This window comes from Mesocricetus auratus, unplaced genomic scaffold, assembly GCF_017639785.1.
Source record: "Mesocricetus auratus isolate SY011 unplaced genomic scaffold, BCM_Maur_2.0 Super-Scaffold_100022, whole genome shotgun sequence".
NCBI lineage: Eukaryota > Metazoa > Chordata > Mammalia > Rodentia > Cricetidae > Mesocricetus > Mesocricetus auratus.
Window position 1 is genome coordinate 36,042,575 of NW_024429203.1, and position 23,983 is coordinate 36,066,557.

The 23,983-nt window shown below is 53.7% G+C and overlaps 1 protein-coding gene across 1 annotated transcript; it reads right to left on the bottom strand.

The window, feature by feature from the left end:
- Window positions 1-2,618: 2,618 nt before the first annotated feature.
- Csk (C-terminal Src kinase) lies at window positions 2,619-20,911 on the bottom strand. Its single transcript, XM_005069592.4, has 13 exons — window positions 20,626-20,911; window positions 6,935-7,011; window positions 6,529-6,642; window positions 6,302-6,414; window positions 5,829-6,048; window positions 5,008-5,101; window positions 4,761-4,826; window positions 4,586-4,685; window positions 4,405-4,495; window positions 4,136-4,209; window positions 3,840-4,035; window positions 3,676-3,762; window positions 2,619-3,483 (listed from the first exon to the last, which is right to left on the bottom strand). Exons 2-13 carry the CDS (start codon window positions 6,947-6,949, stop codon window positions 3,301-3,303), a joined length of 1,353 nt encoding a protein of 450 aa, XP_005069649.1. The 5' UTR covers window positions 6,950-7,011; window positions 20,626-20,911; the 3' UTR covers window positions 2,619-3,300.
- Between the last annotated feature and the right edge of the window lie 3,072 nt (window positions 20,912-23,983).

Below are 23,983 nucleotides of genomic sequence, written 5' to 3' on the forward strand. Positions count from 1 at the left end.
ATTTAGAAAAAAAAAACTTCAAAAGTAAAAATAGAAAGGGGGAGGGAAAGGAAATGAAGAGAAGGGGGCAAGAGGCAGGGGACAGGAGAGAAACTGAAGGACCCACAGGCCTGCGTCCCTGAGACCGGGGGTTCAGCTACATGTGCCTGCTTTGACCTGGGCCTGTTCCTCCACAAGGCTCTACTGCTGGCTTCTTGGACAGATGGCTGGGCATAGCTGGCAGTGCTCTGAATCAGCCACAGTATTTATGACTTGATATCAGTAAATGTTACAATCAGCCCCCCCCCCCACTCTGCTTGTTTTGTTTTTCCTAAGACAGGGTCTCATTTTATAACCCTGACTGGTCTAGAACTCTTTATGTAGTCAAGGTGGCTTTGAACTTCTAACCCTTCTGCCCTCTCATTCCCCAAAGTGCTGGGGTTACAGCTGTGTATACCTGGTTTAAATCTGGTCATTACACATTCACTGGGGCCTCGGTGTGTCTCCCTCCTCTGCAGTTTCAGAGACCAACTCCAAGGAAAGCTCCACCTCCTACTATGCCTTCTCAGTAGTCTGTCTTCTCCTCAGAACTTAGACTCAACCCGATGTTCTTCCCTCAGACAACCGAACTGCTCAAGCCTCTTGAACTCCCACTCCCTCTGCTTCCATCCCCTCTCCTTCCTGTCAGACACGTTTTCCTAGTATGGGCCTGGCCAAACAGACGTTACTGGACCAGTTTCCACGGACCTGGGGGCAAAACCCAGCGAGTGCCTCAGAGGCCATCTCTATGCCCTCTGGGACAGATCCCAATGGCTTCCACTTGTAGAAGGCCTTTGCCTGGGCCTCAGTGACACTCCCTGCTCTCTCCTAATCTCAAGCTTGTCCTCTATGCCTTGCAGAAGCAGTTTTTTAAAAGACAGGGTCTCAATAGGTAGCCCAGGTTGGCTTCTATCTAACTCACAATCTCCCTGCCTCAGCCTCCTCAGTGCTGGGTTTGCAGGTGTGTGAACTTCTTCCTGACCTGTCCTTAGGCCCCCTCAGCTTCGTCGTATGGCCTTTCCTACCATATGGACCTCATCCTTTAGGTTTAATCCATTCACCGGCAACTCTCAATTTCCTTGTCCAGCCTGTGTTTTATCAGGTCCCCACATCTTGGCAATTTCAAAAGCACACAACTCAGAATGTCTGAGCTCAGCAGAACCTGTGATGGTGTCTTCGGGTCCTCTCTGTTGGTAGCTGCTCCACAGTGAAGGAGGGAGAAGCCACTTTGTTTACACCCACCCACCCACCAGGGAAAGTCAGAGGCGTCTGGCTTCTCCCTCCTTCACTGTGGAGCATGCTGACCCCATTGCTAAGTTTTGCTGATGTAACAACCTCTTAGATCCCTGGAGTACATCTACTACCTCCCTCATCCTTACTCTATTCTCACACTTCCCCACTGGGACCCGGGATGATCACTTTAGAATGGCATCACTTGACATGTCTCTGGTGCCCCAAACATGCCACTGAATTCCAACAACTCTTGCCTTGATAAGAAACACATGCAGGCCACAACCTTCCCTCCCAGCCCCATCTCTTATCTCCCAGGGCTGCTCACTAGTTATCGTCACCCATCTTCTCAAAGCTCCTGGACAAGCCTCCCCGCCTGGGGTCTCCTCTCCCTGGGGTGCTACCAGCCCCACCTATGTCCTGAACTCAGCACGGATGCTGCTTCTCGATCTACGATACTCTCCTGTTGGGTGTTCCTTCACAACAGAAGAGCCTGTCACTCAACCATGAACTCCACTCTGCTACCTGCCAGAAGCATCCAGCAGCCCACCCTCAGCAGGTATTTGGACGTTTGCAGTTGAATGACTGATCTGTCTGCTTTTCACAAAAATCAGCCTGAAGGCTGTGTAGAGGGCAGCTTGGTGGGGAAAGTCGCCGCGTTGGGAGGGACGGGAACACAGTGGGCCCCGGGAGGCACACATAAGACACGCTTCAAGCCAAAACTCACGGTCTCTGTCCTGTAGGCTGGAGGAGGGCCAGGACCATGATGGGATAAGGGAACCTCCCTACTCATCTACAGAATCAAGTCTCTCCTGCCCACCAGGGTTCTACTGCCCTTGCACAACTTAGAGAAAAGCCCAGAGCTGGCCCTCATTTGACATTTGTCTACCCCAGTTGGGGCAGAGGGAAGGTGCCTGAATCCATGCAAAGCCCAGGAAAGCCAGGGCTTGGCACACAGTAGGGGCGAGGAAAAGCAAAACTGTCACACGTTAGATGAAATGTGGGAATCCCCAGCAGCTCCCTTTCCGTCACCCTTGGGGTCAGTATCTTCTGAGGTGCTTCAGGCCTGGACAACACATGGCAGGAGAAGCAGCCAGAATCCCCAGGCAGCATCCCATGGACTGGTCCCAGAGCCCAAGGCTGCCCAGGCACTGGGCTCAGGTGGCAGCTGACAGGGATGGACAGGCAGTGAGCACTCCCCCATGGGCAGACACAGGACACTGGCTCGTGCAGCTGACACAGAGGCGGCTACATCTTCTGGCCATGCTTCCCTCTCAGCCCCACTCACAGAGACAGGGGGATGGACAAGATGGCATGGGAAGACGACTGGGCAGACAGGCAGGCTCGGCGGAGAAAGCGCCGAGGCTGGGTGGCGGTGTCCTCATGGGAGTGGTTTATTACGATTCCATCTCACAAGGCGGTGGGTGAGCGGCCACAGCACATGAAATCCAAGCCCCTGACAGACCTGCCTCGGGCACATGCAAACAGTGCAACATGGTGAAGCGCAAACAGAGGCGGCCGAGGCGACACTGGACATGGACATGGGATGGGGAACAGGCTGGGGTGATCGGTCCCTAGAGAGAGGCTGACTCCTCCCCGACCCCCAGGGGCAGGGCAGGAAAAATAAGATTCGTACTTCTTGTAAAATGCCCATTTGCTGGGTACTTTCTTTCTCCTTATGTTGAAAAATAATAAAAAATAAACACACGGAAAAAAATCTCAAAAAAGGAAAGGAATAAAACTCTAAGAAGGCGAGTGATGGGAGGCCAGGAGAAGGCTGACCGCGGCGGGGCACTGCCTCCCGGGTTTGTCCTCCTCCCTCCTTAGCCCCTTCAGCGAGTGCCCCAAGCCCTATAGGTGGGTGGGTCCATGAGAGATGCCAGGCCTAGGTGGGGTGCCTGGGGGGCCAGAAGGGACAGGCAGGTCAGACGCAAGAGGCCGCCCAGCCCGTTGGGGCTCAGTTCAAGTTCAGACCCGGTGGGCAGCAGGCACCAGATGTGCGATCTTCCAGGCCTTGTCCCTGCAGGCCCAGGGCCTAGGCGGAGGCAGAGGTCACAGGTGCAGCTCATGGGTTCTGATGTGCTCCAGCTGCTCTCGAAGCTGCAGGAAGGTGGGCCGCGTGGCAGCATCCAGGTGCCAGCAGTTCTTCATAACCTCGTAGACTGCGGGCGGGCAGCCGTCCGGGGCGTCCATCTTATAGCCCTTTTCCACCCGAGGGACGACGTCCTTCAGGGGCTGTGAGCGGGTGGCATGAGTTCAGTGCCTTACATCAGAAAGGAGCCCTACCCACAATCCCTCTCTAGGGAGGGCCTTCAGCCCTGCCTCAGGCCCAACAGACCTGAGGTACGAGGCAGCTCCCAGTGGATGCTACTCTTGCCACCCCGCCATCGGCTTCAGCAACGCACTGGCTCCCAGACCCATACTCACAATTCTTGGGTAAGGCACTCGCCCAAAGGAGTAGATTTCCCAGAGGAGGATTCCGAAACTCCACACATCGGACTTGGTGGAAAATTTCTGCCATGTGGATAAGATAATCAGCCTCGATTCTAGGAAGCTCGGGAGAGGGGGGTGACTCCAGGACCCTTGCTCACCTTCTCTCTCAAGGCTTCCGGAGCTGTCCACTTGACGGGCAGTTTGCCTGTGTCCTGAGTGCTGGAAGCTTCCTTGGTGAGGCCGAAGTCACTGACTTTGGCCACATTGTCCTCGGACACCAGCACGTTCCGGGCAGCCAAGTCCCGATGTACAAAATTGTTGCCCTCCAGGTACTCCATGGCCTCACAGACGTCTCTGAGGACAGGACAGTCACATGTCCCTCAGACCGGGGCTCCCACAGCAGGGCAGGGGTCTCCTTCAAAGTCTTAGTCCCACCCCAGGCTGCATCACTCACAGTGAGAATTTGAGGAGACAGTCTCCGCCTAGCACCGAACGACCACGTGATCGAAGATAGTCCACCAAACTCCCCTGGGGGGCAGGGCAGAAAGGGGTGTGAGGGAGGGGAAAGGGAAGGACCAGAACGCTTAGGAACCGTGGCTTGGAGAGGTGCACGACTCGTCTAAAGTCAGTAAGTGACTGGCCAGGACTGGCAACCTTAAAGCTTAGTGGGGACAAAGTGGAGGGGCTGGGGGGAGGGAGAGGGTGAGGATGAGGAGCACCTACCTTGGCCATGTACTCTGTGACAATGTAGAGCCCGCCCTTCTCCTCCAGAATCACGCCCAGTAGCTGGACCAGGTTGCTGTGCCGAAGTTGCCTGGACAAGGCAGGACAGGTCAGAGTTCAGTCAGCCTCCCCAACTCCACCCAGGCCCAGGCAGCCTGCCCTTAGGCTTGTCCCAACTTACGTCATGACAGAGGCTTCGGCCAGGAAGGCCTGGGCAGTGGCATCATTCTTAATGCACTTGACTGCAACTTTGTTGCCCCGATAATCACCCAGCATGACATCTAGGGGAAGAAGGAAGGGATGCTGCTTCCTGGATGCCCGAAGCTTCTGGCCCCTCCCAGGCTCCCTCAACTTACCTCCAAACTCCCCCTTCCCAATCGTCTGTAGCAGCTTCAGTTCCTTCATGTTCAGTGCCCAGCCGCCTGTGGGGTGGGGGCAGAGAGGCAGGGTGTCAGTGAGGTGAACAGATAGTTGAGGTCGAGATGACAGACGCAGGCCAAACTGCTTCAGATGTGGGATGTCTGAGGTCTCCAAACCACCAGGGCAGGACAGAGGGCCTTGGGGGGGCGGGGTAGGCAAGTGGGAAGTGTAGAGTGTACTTACTGCGGTAGAATTCATCTTGGGCGGCCACTGTGCCCTCCATGACCTTTGGTTTGATGAGGCGAGTGCAGAGTCCGTCTGCATCTGTGGTGTAGTGCTGCAGAGGGGGGAGGGTAGCCCTCAGAACCAGACCCACCAGCCCCATTTTTCATAGATTCACGCACTGCTCCAGTCTGACCACCAGAGGGCAGCAGAGGCCAATTAACACAGCCTTGAGAAGCTTTGTGTGGAGGGGTTCCTCATTTCAAAAAGGGTGGGAATGCCTGTCCGTTTCCCGAGTCACCCCACTCACACTCAGCTACTGGGCTCCCAGTTGTCACTACTGCTGTGGGCCTCACCAGCATCTTAAGGGAGACAGAAAAGACTGGCCTGCTCCCTGTACCAGCCTCAAGCCAGCTGTACTCGGCCAATATAAACCAGAGCCGGGATGAGAGTTAGTTTGGAGGGAACCTACAGTTTTCTGTTGCCAAGTATGGGCTGGTCAGAGCTGGCAGAACTGGTGTTGGAAGCTGCAAGGACCTGTGGGTGTGCAGAGGCCTCAAGGACCCTGGCGGCCAAGGTACACATGGAGACATGAGGTTCTGAGTGGAAGAGGAATTGAGTTCTAGATCAGATAGCCTCAAAGTCTAGTGACACCGCCAACAGAGGAGAGGCCTTCACTGATCGGAACTTTGCGTCCTAATCTATAAAAATGGGCCCTTGGTGGGGCACTGCGGGCCCTGGCACACAGCAGGCACTCCCCTGAGGTGTGCTGTCGACGAGCCCGGGTTACTCTGCCAGGTTAACGGGGGCCGGGTTTGTGCGCCCGGCACAGGCGGACTCACCTCCACCAGCTGCATGAGGTTCTCGAAGTACACCTCCTCGTCGATGCTCAGCTTGCTGGCGTGGTACATGATGCGGTAGTGCTCCACCTTGCCTTCACAGCTCACGCACAGTGTGTAGTCTCCGGGGTAGTTGGTGCTTTCCCGCACCAGGAACAGGCCCGTCTCTGGTGGGTAGAGAAGCCGCTCGGCCTGCTCCCGCGTGATTTTGCCGTGGAACCAGCTGGGGGTGGCAAGGCTGGGAGTCACAATGGTACTGACCGAGCGCCTCCTGCCAGCCCGCCCCATGCCCCTTTCCACCACTCCCTGCCCCTTTTCCTCTGCTGGGTGCCCATCCCCTCTGTTAGGTGCGACCTCTGGTCCCACTCCTACAGTGCCCCTTACCCAGGGTTCTTTTCCTCTGAGGCTTTTCCAGGAGGACCGCAGCCACCTCCTCCCTTCCCCCACACCAGGGGCCCAGCCCTCGCGGTACTCACGGCATCAGGCTGAGCTTGGTGCCTGCCTTCACGCCCTCACGCTTCTGGACATAGTTGGCTGGGATGATGCCCTCACGGCCCACTTTGTTTTTGGCTTTGTACCAGTTTGGGTCCTGGAGAGAGGGCAATCAGACACTCTCAGGTCCGCCTCCCTCTGCAGGGGAGCCAAACCCAGAGGGAATCCCTGGAGGTGAAGGAATGGGCTAGGCATGTAAGGCCCACGGTACCTTGGTGACCGCCACAATGGTGAGCACGTCTCCTTTGCAGAAGGGCAGGTCCTGCTCAGCAGTGCCGTGGAAGTTGTACTTGGCAATACACTCTGTACCGGATGGCCAGGCGGCCTACAAGGTAAGGCACAGACAGGTGTGTGGGTGCTGCCTGGGGCCCTCTCTACCCCCCTGCCCGAATGTCCTTGAGACCGAAGCATTTCAGCTGATATCCATGAGCCTGGGGAAAGGACCTTTCTCTGGAGAATACTGAGTCTCTTCCAGCTCAAACTGCTCTGCAGCCCAGTCTGGGGCCCGTGCCCAATAGAGCACACTGGAATTACTGCTACTTCAAAGTCTCGGCTAGGATGGAGGGTTGGGCATGGGGAATAGGCTGGTCTAAGCACCCACCACATCCCCATGGTACCTGTATTGCCGACATCTTCTTAGATCTGGCGTCCCCGTGCTACAGGAAGGCCGATCTGTTACTTGGTACCATTAGAGCTGTGGGAGAAGAGACAAGTGAGGAAGGTTGAGAAGAGACAACCCCACCCTCTGCAGGTGACCATCAATTCCTTCAAGTCAGTACAAGTCGCAGTGCCAAAGCTTCCGAGAGTTGGGACATGGATCCAGAGCTGTTTATGTAGCCTTGGGTAGAAGCCCACAGACTCAAGAGTCCCAGGGAAGAGTCCGTGAATCCTATATCCCTGGCAGCCTTCCAGGTTCCACAGAACGGTCAATAGGAAGAACGAGGCTTACAGGGTTGTCAGGGAAAGGGAGTCGAGGGAAACTCTGAAACCAGGCAGGTAATAAATAAGTGGTCCAGGAAAGTCACTTGTACTCTGGACAAGGTCACAGGCTCCTCTACAAAAGCTTGTCCCAGAGGCTCTGTATAGACAAATGTCTGTGTCTACTTCTCGGCATACACCCTAAAGAAAGTAGCCCATGTCCACCAGGAGAGGGGCAGGTGCTCTCCCATGGTGTGCTCTGTAGTAAATCTCAGACCAGGAACTAACTGCCCAGGTGCTGAAAATGCCGTGGATAAAATAGGGAGAAGTCACAAAAAGGAATTCCATACAGCAGTGGCCACCCGTCAGCCTTGGAGTCTCACCAAGGAGCCAGGCACAGAGAAGCACAAGCTTTATGATTCTCTTTTTATCAAGTTCAAAATCGGCTCAAACCAATCCAGCTCGTCAGGGTGAATCTCTGCAGAGCAGAGGACTGGATGGGTGTGAGGGACTTCACGGTGTCGGCCAAGGGGCTGTCTGAGCCCCTGTGCAGGACAGGGTTTGCTCCAGGGAACGTGCTGGCTGCAGCTTGGGAGCTGGTGCTCTTCTGGGTATCTGAGCACTTTTGTAAATGGAATTGCTTAGAACACTCCCCCAGAGCAGCAAGCATGTCTTCCTTCACACACATACATGTCACTAACACATTCGTCCAAATACAGCCCCAGACCTCACATGACCTCAGAAGGACGCAGAGAGAGTGGGGCTACTGTTCCCTTTCTGGTGAGGAAACAGCCAATGGCCCTTCTGCGGTCACACGGCTAGATGACAGACTCGCTTGGGACAGGAGAGGTGAGGTCTAGCCACCGCCCTTACGGCTATGTACATCACCACTAGAAGAGGACTTCGGTGTAGGTGCTAGGACGTGTGTGCATGTGCATGTGCATGCATGCATGCACACACACACACATGCAGGAATCATGAGGACAGCCCTGAAGACTGCAAGACTTCAAAAGATGGGAGCCAGAGACTGATCTTAGTAGACAGTAGTTGCTCAGAATGCTCAAGACTGGGTTCAAACCCTAGCACTAAGTGTGTATATTTCAAATTCATGAGCATTCAAGCAAATAAAAACTGATATAAAACAATATTTGTTAGGCTAGGTGGTAGTGGCGGCACATGCCTTTAATCCCAGCACTCGGGAGGCAGAGGCAGGCAGATCTCTGAGTTTGAGGCTGGGCTGGACCAACAGCCTCCAAAACAATACAGAGAAACCCTGTCTCGTAAAAAAACAACAACAACAACAAAAAAAAAACAAAAAAACTGGTCTGGGGGGCTGGAGAGATGGCTCAGTGGTTAAGAGCATTGGCTGCTCTTCCAGAAGACCTGGGTTTTGATCCCCACAACCCACATGGCAGCTCAACCTGTAACTGCAGCTCTAGGGGCTCTGACACACAGACACACGCACACAAAACATCAGTGCATACACAAATTAAACAATAGGAACCAGCCTGGGTGGAAGCCAGTGAAGCAAAGTGGAACCAACGGCCCCTTCAGGACTCCGTGACCCTGAACTTGCTGAGCTCATCTGGAGCTCTCTTGTCTGTCTGCTGTATGAGAAGGGTTCAGAGGCCATAGCATGAACCCTGCAGGGCGGCAAGGAGTTCCCATGGCACTTTGAAGAACTATGGTTGGCCCCTGGGGGTGCTAAGCCTGGGAACCTTTTCAGGGAACGCATGCTCCCACATGCTCCCAGAGTCCAGCAGAAACAAGGGTGAAGGATGGGGGCCTTGACCAGCACTCCCAAGCTACACAGGCTTGGGCTTTGAACCTGGCTTTATCAACATGTCAACCTGGAAAGAATGAACTAACCCTTTGGGCCTCATATCCCCTCATCCCGAAAGGGGACACAGTGGACCTTTACAAGGAGGCTGTGGAGGGAATGGAATGAGACCCCAGAGTTGGACATGGCTGGCATGCTTCCCGCTCCCTCCAGAACAAACAGTCCTTCTCGCACCCAGGGGCGAGGGCAGCCCATCAAGCCTGCTGTAGTAGACTGGGCCCTGAAGCCCAGGGAGAGTGTGATAGGAACCACCCCCCAACCCCCATATTTCGTCGACTGAGCCAACATGATCATAAGAACCACCCCTGGGCCTTGTGGACTACCTGCTATGGGAGAGCTGTGAGCCTTCCTTCCCATATGATAGGAGTGAAAAGCCAAAGTCCCAGAGGTTACCCGAGACGGCCTGAGCAGCCTGAGCTAGTGTCCCACGGCTGTTGCTAAGCCCCCAACCTTAGGGTCCTTCTATGAAGATCCTATTAGCTCACCAGCTCTCCACATCTCCTCCTCTCTCCCCAAATTCAAAACTCACTGCTGCCACCACAGGAGGGAGCGGAGGCTGGGCATGGTTAGTCACCCTTCCAGCTGTCAGTTTGCAAACACTCCTTCCTGGCCTGCAGCTGCTGCACCACCTCCCTGCCGCCTTGATGACAATAATAAAAATAATCACAGGCCCTGTTTTCTGAGCACTTACTCAGTGTCAGGCCTTATCCTTGGCACTTCGAGGCTCATCCAATCCTAATGACACTGAGAGACAGGGGATATTATTACCAACCCCATTTTACAGAGATGAGGCCCCAAGAGAAGCCCGAGGACTGTGAGACCTTGCCTGAGGTCACAGCTCCAGTGAGATTCACCTTCAGACTCCTGAGTAGGCCATCTCCCACATGCCACATTATACCCTCAGGACTTGCTGCCTATCCAGGATCGCCCTAGTCTGGGACAGACAGGGTGAAGAGCAGCCATAAGGGACAGGGATGTGCTAAGAGCACGGGACAAGGCAGCAGTGGTCAGGCATGCGGCCCAGAGGGGCACTGCCACCCCCTTAGCACCTGGATCACTGCATGTCTTACCCTACCTGACATCCTCCAACCTGTCACTCACGGTGAGGTCACCAGGCTAGGATGGCTGAGCTAGCTAGGGCTTGCCTTGTGGCCTCTCCAGCAAGGTCTGAGGCTGACTTCAAGAGGCTACTTACTGCATGCCACCGTCCAAGTAGCCAGGGAGTAAGCACAGAAGAGAGTCCTTTGGGGGAAATCACTTGAACTTAGGGCCAAGTCACTCTAGGAAGGCAGTGCAGCACCACTGTCCTGGGAGTAAGTGATGCTGAGACCTGGCCCTGGCCCTATAACTAACTTGCTGTGTGATCTTTGGGAAGTCACTGGAGCTTCCCCTATGTTCTGGCTTCTAAGCGCCTTGTCTGTCTCTCACATCTATTCCCAGACACCTGCACTATGCCCACTTGCTTGCCCTCTCCCTCCATCCAGGGAATTTTTGTGCAGCCTCGAGGTAGAGATGGGGGCTGACACTGTTGTACAAACAAAAGAGCAAACACAATAGAAGTCCCTCTTTGTGGTGGCAAGAGATGGGGGAGATTACACATTTTGAAGCCAGACTGGGCTACACAGTGAGACCTTGTCTTAAAAAACAAAACATCTTTAATCCCAGCACTTGGGAGGCACAGGCAGGCAGATCTGTGAGTTCGAGGGCAACCTTGTCTGCAAAGCAAGTTCCAGGACAGCCAGGGTTACACAGAGAAACCCTGTCTCAAAATACCAAAATCAAACCAAACCAAACAAATGAACAAACAGAAGGACCTAAAGAGATAGCTCACCCAGGAGTTGGTGGCGCACGCCTTTCCCAGCACCTGGGAGGCAGAAGCAGGCAGATCTCTGCGAGTTCGAAGCCAGTATGGTCTACAGAGTGAGTTCCAGGACAGGCTCCAAAGCAATACAGAGAAACCCTGTCTCGAAAAACCAAAACCAACCAACCAACCAAACAAACAAACAAACAAAAAGGGACAGCTCAGTGAGTAAAATGCTTGCTGTGAAGACCGGTGTTTGCTGTCAAGCACCCACATAAGTCTGATGTTGGTGGCATGGGAAGGCAGAGGCAGTGACGCTAGGAACTGATTGGTTTGCCTGCCTAACCTACCTAGCAAGTCCCAGGATGCAGTGAGAGACTCTACCTCAAGAACACAGCGAACAGTTCCTGAGGAATGACCCACGGCTGACCTCAGGCTTTCACATGTGTGCACACACACGTACTCACATATAAACACAAACACATAACTCCTTACATACACACAAAAAAAGAAAACAAATTAAAAGACCAAACTCACCAGAATAAGGGATAGGATGCCTACAACTAGCGAAAGAGGTCAGTAAGGCAAACTTGTGATGCACATGGTGCCCTAGGTTCCAATCTCCCAGTGATGCGATAAAAAAAAAAAAAAAAAAAAAAGACCTGAAGGAGGGCTGGCAAGATGGTTCATCGGGTACAGACACTTGCAGACAAACCTGATAGTCTGAGATCCACGCCTGGAAGGAGAGAATTAGCTCTGCCAGTCGCTCTCTGAGACACACACTGTGCCATGTTGGATGTGTGCATGCTCATGTACGCACACACACCAAAAAAATTAAGACAAGTCGGGCAGTGGTGGCTCACACCCTTTATCCCAGCACTTGGATGGCAGAGGCAAGAGGATCTCTGTGTGTTCCAGCTACAGTGAAACCCTGTCTCAAAACACAAGACAAAGCAAAAAGAGGTAAATAAGTGCGTCAAAATGTTAAGAACAGGTAAATATAGGCAAAAGACCTATGAGTATCCAACATATTATTTCTACTTTTTTGGTGATTTTGAAACAAAGCCACAAAAAAGGCATATGTAGACACAGGTGACCTACAGTGTAGGTTGTGGTGAGGTTTTTGTTTTGCTTTATGGCTGTTGTTGGTTTTGGATTTTTGTCTGTTTGCTTTTGTTTTTTGAGACAGGGTCTTTCTATGTAGTCCTGGCTATCCTAGAATTCGCTATGTAGACAAGGTTGGGATTTGACTTACTGAGATCCTCCTGCCTCTACCTCCTAAGTGCTGGGATTAAAGGCGTGCGCCACCACACCCAGCTGGTTTTGATGCAGGTTCCTGCTATGTAATCCAGATAATTCCAAATTCCGAGATCCTCTGGCCATGGTCTCCAGGCCGAGATTATAGGTGCACACCAGCACACCCAGTTATAAATTGTGTTGCTTTAAATGTTTTATTACTTTATTTTATATACATGCATATACATGCGGGTGCATGTACCACACACTGTACATGTGGAAGTCAGAGGGCAACTTGTGGAAATTAGTTCTCTCCTTCCACTGTGTGGGTCCGGGGTGGTCAAGCTTGGTGGAGGCGTCTTAACCAGCAGAACCATTTCCCTGGTTCCCAAGTTGTCTTTTATATAAAACAAATATACATTCCTAAGCTTGGAGATGCCTAAATAGCTTCTGAGAGACACAGAGAAGGCTGGAGAGATGGCTCAGAAGTTAAGAGCAATTGCAACTCTTGTAGAGGACCCAGGTTAGGCTCTCAGTATCTACATGACAGCTCATAAATGTTTGTAACTCCAGTTCCAGGGAATCTGACACCCACTTCTGAACTCCAAGGGCACCAGGCATGCTCATGATGTACATACATACACGCAAGTGAAACATTCACACACATAAAGTAAATAAATACACCAAAAAAGACAGAGACAGACAGACAAATAACAGAGGTGGCCTCTGGGATGGATCAAATTACAGGAAACCTTGTTTACTCTGTATTTCCTATTTTGTCCTCTTTTGATATATATTGAGACTCATGCTCATGCAGTCCAGGCTAACCTCTAACTCACTATGTTGGCAAGGACGGCTTTAAATTTCTGAACCTCCTGTCTATTCAGGGCTTTAGGCGGGCCAGGAAAACACTACCTTACCAACTGAGCTACATCCCCAGTCCCTGGTTTTATTTTAAAGCTATTAACATCTATATTACTTTCTCCCCAAAAATAAAACAAATCATACACCACTTGTGAAAGCCACTCCCACCAGGAGTCCTCTGGCAGTCCAGCTGTGCTGGCTGGTCCTGCCTCCAGGGCCTCTCACTGGCAGTGGCCTATGGTTGAGGGTGGAAGGGGAGCTGTGTGTCTGTGGAAGACAGGAGCTAGGATCTGACTCATGTCTGCATCCCCAGCATGGGCTGGGCTGGGAGCTGCTGCTCAGCAATGAGTAATGAATGAATGAATGAATGATTGAATGAATGAATAGGAAAAGTCTGGCCAGTACAGCACATTAGGCCTTGCAACCAATAGGACTATATTTAATCCCAAAGGGTCAGCAGCTGTCACCCCCACCCCCACAAGGCCAGAGGACAGGGGCTTGGGACTGTGGCAGGGCCAATGCTTCTCTCTGACTTCCTGTCCTAAACTGTGCTCCCAGCAGCCCTTGTGCTGGGGTCCCGGGAACAGGCTGGGCATTGTGCCCAAGCGCTGAGGTCAGTGGCTGCAGCCTCAGGCAGGCCTTTCTTAGGAGCCCAGGCTGTCCAGGAGGGGGCAAGAAGTGGGGAAAAGCAGGAGCCCAGACACTCCCAGGCTGCCCTTTCCTTGCCCTAGAGGCAGCTGCAGACCCCCAGAAGCAGGCACGTGCAGAGCATTAGGGTAGGTCAAAAGATTCCAGCCCTGCCCCCTCACCAAAACTCTACTGCTTAATGGGGCGTGGGAGCCTTCAGAAACTGTTTACAAGCAGCTAAAAATACCCACTGAAAAGGGAAGTGTACCAGAGACCTAGGGGGACTGGCGCTATGGCCCACGGAGACTCTGGTCCTGCTATAGGACCCAGCTGGAATGTCTGCAGCTGGGGACACACACACAGAGACAAAGACAGAGAGAGAGGCGGGGGAGGAGGGAAAACCAGTGGGGGCAACAGGAAGGCCCTCTCTGCCTTCTCACTCTGCTGGGGTGTCTGGAGTTGTATTCACATCTTACATCATACCTGGTGGTCAGGATGAGCAGGAGGGGGGAAGGCTGAGGAGGCCCTAGGCTTAGAGGTCTGAGAACTCAGCCTCTCCTCTGTGCTGAGCCTATACTGGAGTACTGAGGACTCCAACAAAATACACTCCAAACTCCTGCCTTCCCCATCAGCCGGGTGTGCCCATGCCTCAGAAAACCGAGGGTTGTGGGTATAACTTAGTGGCCAAGCATGTGCATACCATGTTCCCCCAACCCCCTCTTAAGCTGCACCCCAGTGCCGTAGTTACTCCCAAGCTTGCAGGAAGCAGGTGAGGGGAGCAGGAAGGACCTGGGAAAGGGGTGCCTAGACCAGGCCAGAGTTAAGACCCTACATCAAATTCTGAGGGATTCAATTAAGGCTGCCAAAGGAAATTTCCTACAGGTCACAGGGCAGACAGAGCAAAGGTGAAGTTGCAGTCTTGGGCACGCCCCCTGCAGTGGGCAGAGCACCTGAGGAGGGCAGCCGGCCAGTAGCTGAGCTGGTTTGGCAGCTAGAGTCAGCCCCACCCCTGGTTGTGCAGAGGGCTCTCAGGCAGACACTTCACCCAGTCACACACCGGGCAGAGGGGCTGGAGGCTCCTACTACCCTACCCCAGCAGTTCAGACAGGTCACAGCACTCCCAATGCACAGAAGACCCGAGCAAGAGGGGCGAGAAAGATGCCTGCCTTGGGCTCTGGGGCACGCGGCCCTTCCCCCACCCTCAGGCCCCCTCAGTCGTTAGCACCTCTGACCTAAGAGGAGGCCTGAGTCTAATGACTGAAAAATGTTAAAGAACCAAATTATAGCAACTCACTGGGGCTCAGCGAGACCGGAAATCCTGTCTGGCAGTTTAGGAGCAGTAGGGGTGAGTTAAGGGGAGGCTAACGGGGAGCCTCCTCCCCAGGGTACACTGTGGCTTGAGGCTGCCACTGCTGGCCCAGAAAGGTTTCTAATTACTACTCAGGAGCCTAATTACTTCTATGCACTGGGCCTCTGGGCTTCCAGTCTCCCCAGGGTCCTACCCCAGGCCTCTGCCCCCACCCCTCAGAGCAAGCACTGGGCCCTGCATCTTCATTTGTCCATATTTACATACAGCCTCCTCACTAACCTCCAACAACCCTTTACAGTCATGCAGTGGCTTTGTTCCACATCCCAACGTCTCCAAGTCATGCTGTTACAGGAGGGGAGACTGAGGACCAGGGGAATACAATAATGGCCTAGAAACCTGGGGGCAGATTTCTAGTCTCCCGCACTTGTAGCAGAGGCTGGTGAATATGAAGCCAGCATGGTCTACAAAGTGAGACCCTGCCTCAGAAAAAAAGGCAAACACAACGAGGGACTTACAGAACAAGCAAGGGTGGAGCACACAACTCAGCCTCAGCCACTGCGACAGCACCAGGGGCAGACCTAAGAGAAGGGGCTCTGGACACTCCCACCCCAGCAGGCCAACAGGAAACGCAAGCATGTGGCTGACAGCCTGCTGCTCCAACATGGTTTAAAAGAGGCTCTGCATCAGCTACTCCATCCTGGCCAGTGGTCACCACCTAGGGGGCCACCAGCTTCCAAGTGCTGGACTAGGGACTTGAGCTTAGTTACGTTGGAACCTGGGTCAGCAGACCTCCACCCCAACTCTTCCTTGGCAGGATCATATGACACATTGGAAGGACAGAACAGGGGTGCCAGGGCCAGCTACTCACACCACGCTCCAGCGAGCAGAGGTACACCTGTGCTCTCCCCCGCCTGTCTGCATAGCCCGCCTTTGCACAGACACCATGCAGAACCTTCGAGCACCCCAGAGAAGGCAGCAGCCCGAGAGGACACAATTCCTGAACAAGGACCCCTGGCTCCTCCTCAAATGCTTTTCATAAGCCCTAGTCTCCCTCCAGGAAGTCCTCAAGCTGCTCCAGCCCATGCAGATCCCAGCCTTGCAGGAGGGGGAACCATAGGCTTGTCCAGCCAGGCTTCCCTGCGCCAAGTCTCCTCTCTGCCCAGTAATGGAGCTCACACCCTCCTGTCCTTTTCCCTGTAGTGTGCACATTACATACAGGCTTCAATGCCCGAGGCTGGGTGAGGACCAGGTGCCAGGCTGGGCTGGGTTGAAAAGCAGCAGCCAGGATGTACGGGTCGGATGACACCCAGGTTTCACCCGCCCACAAACCTTCCAACCGTGCAGAGCCCAGGGCGGCCAGGGGAGCGCCCAGCAGCTCTCTTCTGCTCGTTGCAGACCACGGAAGAGAGGCGGAGGGAAGCTGCGGTCGGAGGGTGTGCACTAATATGCTACAAGCAGCTGCCCTTCTCACAGAACCAGGAAGAGAAAGCAAGCAAACACAGGGTGGGCGGTGCTGTGTGGGGCCCTTCAGCCCTGGGGCCTGCACTCAGGGGAGCTCCCTACTAGTCCAGGACAAGTCACTTCACTCAATGAGCCTCAGTTTCTTCATGGGGAAAATGGGATTCTCTCTCCCTCTCTCTCATCCTGAACCCCATTTGTTCAGTCTACAACCAATGGGTGCTGCAGGATACATCATACCCAGTAAGAGAGCATCCCCCACTTCTTGGAGCACTCCTGACTCTGGGGGTTAGGGCTCGGCCACCCAAAGCCAGTCTCTCCCTGTTCACATCTTCCCTCAGCCATGCAGGGAGCACACAAGCTCTTCCTTCTCCAGCTCTTTATTTTTAGGCCTGAATTTGACTTTAATCATTACTTAGCGGATTCTATTTCCAGCCCTTGGATGAAGGGACCCAGAAGAGAGGAGGGAGGCAGTGCTCCCTGCTGGGTTTAGGGAGCAGCCTGCTCCTCCACCCATCCTGTCCTTAACCAAGGGCGGGGAAACTGAGAAACACCCAAAGGGCTCACCCCAGCCGGGCCAGCATCTTGGGCAAGATCCAACCCAGTGACCTCATGCTACTGAAGTTATGGGACACTATGCCCACTTTCATGCCACCAGTCTGGCAGCCAAGGTCCCAAGCTACAAGCCTGAGGGACTTCTGTATTTAAAGGGACACATCAGTACTCATCTAGGTTAGTTCTGGTCCACCCTATAGTCACTTAGGGACACAGTCTCTTGGGCCCAGCATGTGCCAATCAGAGACTGGTTTCCTCCCACTGTTCACAGTGTGGTATGGAAGGAACTCCCAGTTACTCCAGTCACAATAAGGAATAGCAAAGTATTTAAGAGATACACCTTCAGCTTAGACTAGGGAACACTTGCAAAGGAGGAGGACACTAACACATAAACCTAGTTTCTAACTCTCACATGCAAGGCTTCAGCAGCTAACTTTCCCCTTCCCTGGCCACTGGAGAAAACTGAGGCTGTCCTGACTAGCTCTGGCTCAGTCTAAGGAACCCTCTATTTTCCACTGGAACATGCAGCCTAGAACAGTCATGCAGAATCTGGGAGGCGAGGGGACTCTTCAGGCTGGGTATGGTGGTATACACACATCTGCAATCTCAGTCTTTCTGGGCATGGTGGTATACACTATCTGCAATCTCTATGCTCTGGAGACTGAAGCAGAAGGATCTCAAGTTCAAGGCTACGTGAGAGCCAGTGTGTGTGCTGGGAAACAGCAGTAGTAGGTGGTGGTTACTCTCAGCTCCAAGTCTAGGAAGGGGAATGGGTGGGGTCAGGCCTTGGACAGCAACTGGCAGCCTATCTTCCCAAGGCCAGCCCCATGCCCTGAGGCAACCTATCACATGGTGACGGGAGGGTGTGGGGCACAGCATAGAAACAGCAGTCTAGAACAGGGCCAGAGGCGGTCAGAAGGGCCGGGACTTCTTACCAATGATAGGTGAGGGGTCAGCCATTCTGGGGCCCACAGCTCAGAGATCTTTCTTCCATGCTAAGGCAGCCACACTAACCACCGCCCCAGGCATTTTCTAGTTTGCTGGTAGGTTAGTTCAGTGTCCTCTGAGGTATAAGGCTCTCTGTCCCTGTTAGCTCTGCTCAGAGGGCAATGGTACGGCTGGGCCTGGAATCCACACGGTTGACTAAGCTGTCTGTTCTCTACTAGCTGCTTGTGGGGTGTGTAGTAACAGCCCACAACAGTGACAGATGGAAGCACGGAGCACTCGAAGAGGGTTTGGGTGATGATGCTGTAGCAGAGCTCCTGAAAATACCCTGAAGTGTTTTAGAGGCAGTTACCATGACAGGTAGCTCAAGAAATGCCCAGGGACACAGCAGTAAATGGAAAAGAGCTGTGGCATACACAATTGAATGGCAACAGCAACAAAAGAAGAAAATCAGGAAAACCGGGCTCTACCAGGCTAGCAGACCCTGCTTGGCAACTAGCAGGTAATCTTGTATTGTTTCCTAAAATGTCTAGATTTGTTTTCTTCTTTTAAAAATACTTCTAGAATCCCAGTCAGGAGCCCAGGCTTGAACTTGGGATCCCCCTGCCTCAGCCTCCCATGCTGTACTGGGATCACAGGTACATACCACCCATATGGCCCTCACTTCTCTCTAAATGCTAAAATTAATGCGTATACAGTTTTTATGTGAGTTCAGACCAGCTTTCCTAGGTCCTACCAGCCCTTCAGCCCTGACCCAGGTACTCAGACTTTTCCGCTATGGGGCAGCTATTCCCACCTGGGATTATCTCTCGGGCACGAGAGGATCTTTACCTTTTTTCACAGACACAACATCTCTGTTCTTTTAGGGTTATATGTCGAAGCTTTGAAAACCTTCAAAAGATGAACCCTAGAAATGGATGTGGGTAGTCCCATCACTTCGATGGGATCCAGGATTACCGGAGAGGTTGACTCACACTATGGCTTCCATCCCCATTTGAAAGAAGCAGGAATCTGCCCCTTCACCAACACCTGTGTGGGCAACTCCATGGGGACTGGCCTCTGAGGACAGGGCTCCTGTGGTGGGAAGGCATTTGCTTTCCTGGTCTTTCCTTGTTCCCATCCCAACACAGAAAGAGTGGCTGCTTCTAATGGGGGGGGGGGGGAGGATTAGTTCACTGAATGAAACCTGCAGCTGTGAACATGTGCTAGCCTAACGCTAAACTGTTTTCTAAAAGGCCTCTGGACCATGGCCACACCCTTGCAGCTAAGTAAGAAGCACCCAGCCATGTCAGGCCCAGCCACAGCCCCTGAGGCTGGACAGGAAGTTCGGGTTGGGCATGAGACTGTGTGAGTATAGCCTCACAAGTGGTGAGTACCCCCCCCCCCCCCAGTGCATCTTAGGGAAAACCTTAAACAAGTACAAGGGCCTGAGCAGAACAAAACTGCCTGTGGTTCCAAGCGGGCCTAGGCACAGCTCAGCATCCTGAAGGGACCCTGAAGATTCTGTGGCACTGCCAACCTTACTCTTGCTGCCTCTGGCCTGATCCTGTTGTGACTATACTAAGACACCATGATGTCCAGGACACAGGGAGACAGACACAAGTCCCAGAGTGTCCACATTCCTCCGATACTGTCATGACACAACCTTCTCCCACTTTGCCCAATGCTGACCCCATTCTGATTAAGCCAGTTGGGATGTGGGGAAGGCGGGGTCAGGACCCGGGTCTGTACACTCAACTCTACACTCAACATGTCCCAGGCACCAAGGGGAAGTCTCACAAGCAATACCCATGATGTCTTAGCTCTGGGGCCGGAAGCCCTTTCCCTCTTCTCTAGCCCTCTGCAGGGGAACACGTGCTCACCCCACAATGTCCCACCTGGGTCAGGCTGGGGACTGCCTGTATCCCTGGTGGGTGGAGAGTAGGCCCGGTTCCTCTCCACCCACAGCCATCCATTCCTGGAGAAGTAGGAATGAAGACAGCCAGCCTCCCTCCACCAGAGGCCTGAAATACGACCTGTCCCTTGGGCTTCAGTTCCCTAGTGTACAAAATGATGAAAAAAGAAAAAAGAAACCCTCCTACTTAAGCTCCAAAGATCTAGGGACTGGACACACCCCTTCCAGACAACTGGCCTAGGTCCCGAGAAGCTGGGAAAATGGGCTGGCCCGGGTGCTAGGAGGTGGGGGCATAGTACTAACGTCCAGTGTTACCTCTACTCAAACTGGAAGCTCTGCCCAGTTTCTCCACCCAAGGGCCAGAGGTCGCTTGCTTTAAGCCTGGTCCTGTGGCAGGCCAAGGGTGACAGGCTCACCTCAAGGACCCGGGCTTCTAGCAGGGTCCAAGGGAGGTGGCATGGTCCCGGGCTGCTTGCAGCCAGTAAGACCTCAGAGCCAAGCAAGTCTGGGTACCTTCAGGGACGCCCTGAGCAGGAAAGGGCAAACTCCAGGGAATCCAGCCCATTTTCCTAACCTATACTGATTCTCTTCCTCCGGGGTCCAGTCACTTCCCACACGGGGTTGAGGGGTAGGACTCAGCTGACCTAAGCAAGTCTCTTGTGGTGCAGGGCAGTACCTCCCTCGTGGCTCCCTCCCAGTAGTGCTCTGACAGTGATTCCCGGGAGAATTCGAACCCGGTTGGAAGGTGGGGGGGGATGGGTGTGGACACGGCAGCGATGGCCACAGAGGCGGGACAAGCGACCTCATCCCTTCCAGGGGACACTCAGACACCCACCTCCTCCGGGTTTGCCCAGCACTCACCTCTCTCGGGGCACTGCGGTCCAGGCCACCTCACCGCGGGCGGCATCAGCGGCCTGCAGGACAGTCCATGAGGCCAAGGGGGAGGGGAGGGGCGCAGGGGTCCCCAGGGGGTGCGGTACAAAGAGGTGTATGGATGCGAAAATAGGGGGAGGAAGGACGGCCAGACAGGCTGGGGGATGGCCGCGCAGCCCGGGTCGGGGAGGGAAGAAAGGCGGGGGAAGGGGGCGGGAGGGAGTGGGGGGGAGGAAACAATGTAGCCGGCGCGGCCCCGGCAGAGTTCCGCTTCCGAACGCTGCCACCGAGGTTCGATTTGGGGACGTCGCGCCGGCCGCCGGGGGCCGCCCCGGGCGTTCGATCGCAGCTCGCGGGGGGTTGCCCGCGCCCCACACCCCGGAGGCTGGGCGGCCGGAGGCTGGCGGGGCGGGAGGGACGGCTGGCCCGGGGACGTCCCCGACGGCGGCGCGGCCCGGGTCGGCCCTGCTTGGACCCCACCCCAGTGGGACCCCCGGGGCAGGGCGCGGGGTGGCGCGGGAGCGCAAGGGAGGCGGCCGGCTCGGCGGCGGTGGCCAACCTCAGCTCGCCGGGGTTCCGATGGGAGGAAGCTCGCAGGCCTGGCGAGAGGAAGCGCGGCCCGGATCCTCCGCCCGCTGCGGCGCGCCTGCGCGAGGGGGCCTGCCCGGCGCGCAGCGGGGCGTGGGTCGGCGCCCTCTGCTGGACCTTGGAGGGAATGCGGGGGGTGTGTCCGCGCTCACGCCCTGCCCCCACTTGCTGGTCTTCGCGAAAGCTCCCGAAGATCCTTTACAGAGGGCCACCACCAACCTTCCAACCTTCTTTAGGTGAAGCCACCCTGCTAGGGTGGAGGCCAGGCATAAGCATGCATGCATTTATTCATTCACAAACATCCTGGGGGTCTGAAATTACCAGGGCCCTCTGGAGTCCACTTATTCAGACCTCTATTTCCGTCTAGTTCTCACTCAGGTTGGGACAACTAGATTCTCTCAGAGAACAAATTGATAAAATGTAAAGGCAGTGTACAAGGTCCACAGGAAACAGGAAAGAAGGGTGCATGCACGGGTTGACTTTTGAGAGCCGAGGGAAGAGTAAGCACAAAGGAAAGGAGCCGTGAGAGCTCTGCAGGCTGCGACTAAAACTGTGGGTAGGCGAGAGCGGTGGGAGATGGGTTCCTGCACGCTACAGGGGCAAAAGATCCAAAGAGTCTCTTGGGACTTTCTTTTTGACTTGAAAGCAGTAAGGAGGTTGTCAATGGCTGTGTAACGTTTGAACAATTTACCAAACCTCTGTCTTGTCCTGTTGCATCGTTGTTTGAAAAGATGAACAGAACTAATACCACCAATTTTGTAAGGTTTTGTGGAGAGGAAATGAGTTAATAGGTTTAAAGTGCTTGGTGCACAGTGGCACGTGGTGAGTCCTCAATTAAACACGGACTGCTATTATATACCATTGTTAATGAGGATTCAGGATCCTCCCTGAGCAATTTGCTCTTAACTACAAGAGCAGGCAGCGCTCAGGTATGCCAGGGGCACAGAGCAGCAGTGGAGTGAGTGACAAGAGAGAAACCAGAGACTCCATCGAAGGATCTAGGTGTTAGAGCATTTTCTAAGGACCAGGTCTGGAGGAAGCAGCCAGCTGTGGGGGTGGGGGGGTGTGGACTCTTCAGGTGGGAGGAGTGAGGCCTCTGGCACAGAGTTGGAACATAATGTAAAGAATTTAGGGGCAGCCAGGGTGGTGTGGCGCACACCTTTAATCCCAGCACTCAGGAGGCAGAGGCAGGCGGATCTCTGTGAGTTCAAGGTCAACCTGGTCTACAGAGTGAGTTCCGGGACAGCCAGGGCTACACAGAGAAACCCTGTCTCAAAAAACCAAACCGAACAAAATCCCAGCCAAAACAAACTAAACAACCCCCCCCCCAAACAAACAAAAAACCTGAGGGGCAGAAAGGCACAGTAAACGGTTCTGTGAAAGATGGAGTTTCAGACTGCAAATAGCTTCAAATGTCAATAGCAGAAGCTGGGTATGCTCCATCCCCGCCTCCCCTCCCCCCAGACTACAGGTTGGTCCTCTGGCCCAACATGCCCAGTGCTGTTCTCTAGGGATACCCAGGGAAGAGGCATCTAGTAGATCTCAGAGCTAGATGTGACATAGTGGAAAAAAACCCAACCCAGGGATTTGGGGATCAAATCTCAGGGTTAAATCTCAATTTAAGAGCTGTGTGACTGTGTGGCTGTGTGGCTTTGAACTAGTTACCTAAGGTCTCTGAGCTATTTCCTCTTCTGTAAGATCATGCTGAGAGCATACCTCTTTCATGAAAGATGGTGCAGATTCAGCAAGATAACAGGCCTGAAGTGATAGTGTGTGTGTGTCTGTCTGTGAACTGTGTATGTGTATCAGACTTTGCTTTCCTTTGAGGTCAAGATGGAATGATAATATGGCCCCAGTTTGGGGGCGGGGTGCTGCTAAGTCTGAAGGAAGGGCTTTGGCAGCTTGCAGAGCCTTCTGGAGGGGGAGATTGAGAGACTGACATCTCCTCTACTCTGAATTAGTTGGTAAAGGGGGGGCTGGGTGATGGGGAGGCTGTGGGGACTTGGGGGAAAACCCTGAAAAGATACCTAAATCTTCGCTCCAGTTTCACCGCCAATATTTCTTTCTCTGCCCATAAGCATGCTTGACTGTCCCCTGAAGTGTGCTGGGCCCAGAATGTGAACTTTGGAATCAAATAAGCCTGTGTTTGACTCCTGGTTCCACCTCTTCTCAGCAAAGTGAAGAAAAAAAAAAATTAACCTTCCTGAATTCCAGGCTTTGGGAATTAAAGCCTGAATTGGATAGTGCAAGAACTAGCTAACACCCAGTTCGTCATTCATGAATTCATTCCCTCGCAACAAATATGGAACACCTGCTAGCTGTGATCTTTATGCTGGAGATGAGTCAAGGGGGCGGGGGGTGGGGGTGGGGGGGGAAGGGGAACACCGGGGTTCTTGTCCAAAACAGAAAAGAAAAAAACAGTCTGATCAGCTACAGTGTATGAAGGCCATGAGCACCCAGTGGACAGAACCAAAAAGCAGTGACGAGGAGGATGAAATTGAAAAAAAGAGGACCCAGCAATGCAGTGAGATGGCTCAACAGGAGAAAAACCCTGCTTCCAAAGCCCGAGAGCGTGAGTTTGGTTCCTGGATCCCACGACAGGAGAGAACAGACTCCACTGACCTCCACAGGCATGCGCACACACACACACACTTTTCTATAGTCCAGTAAAGGGGGAGGTGTGCATCATTAATTAAGGTTCAGGATGTAGCTCAGTTGGTAGACTGCATGCGTGAAGCCCTGAGGATGTTCAGAAAGG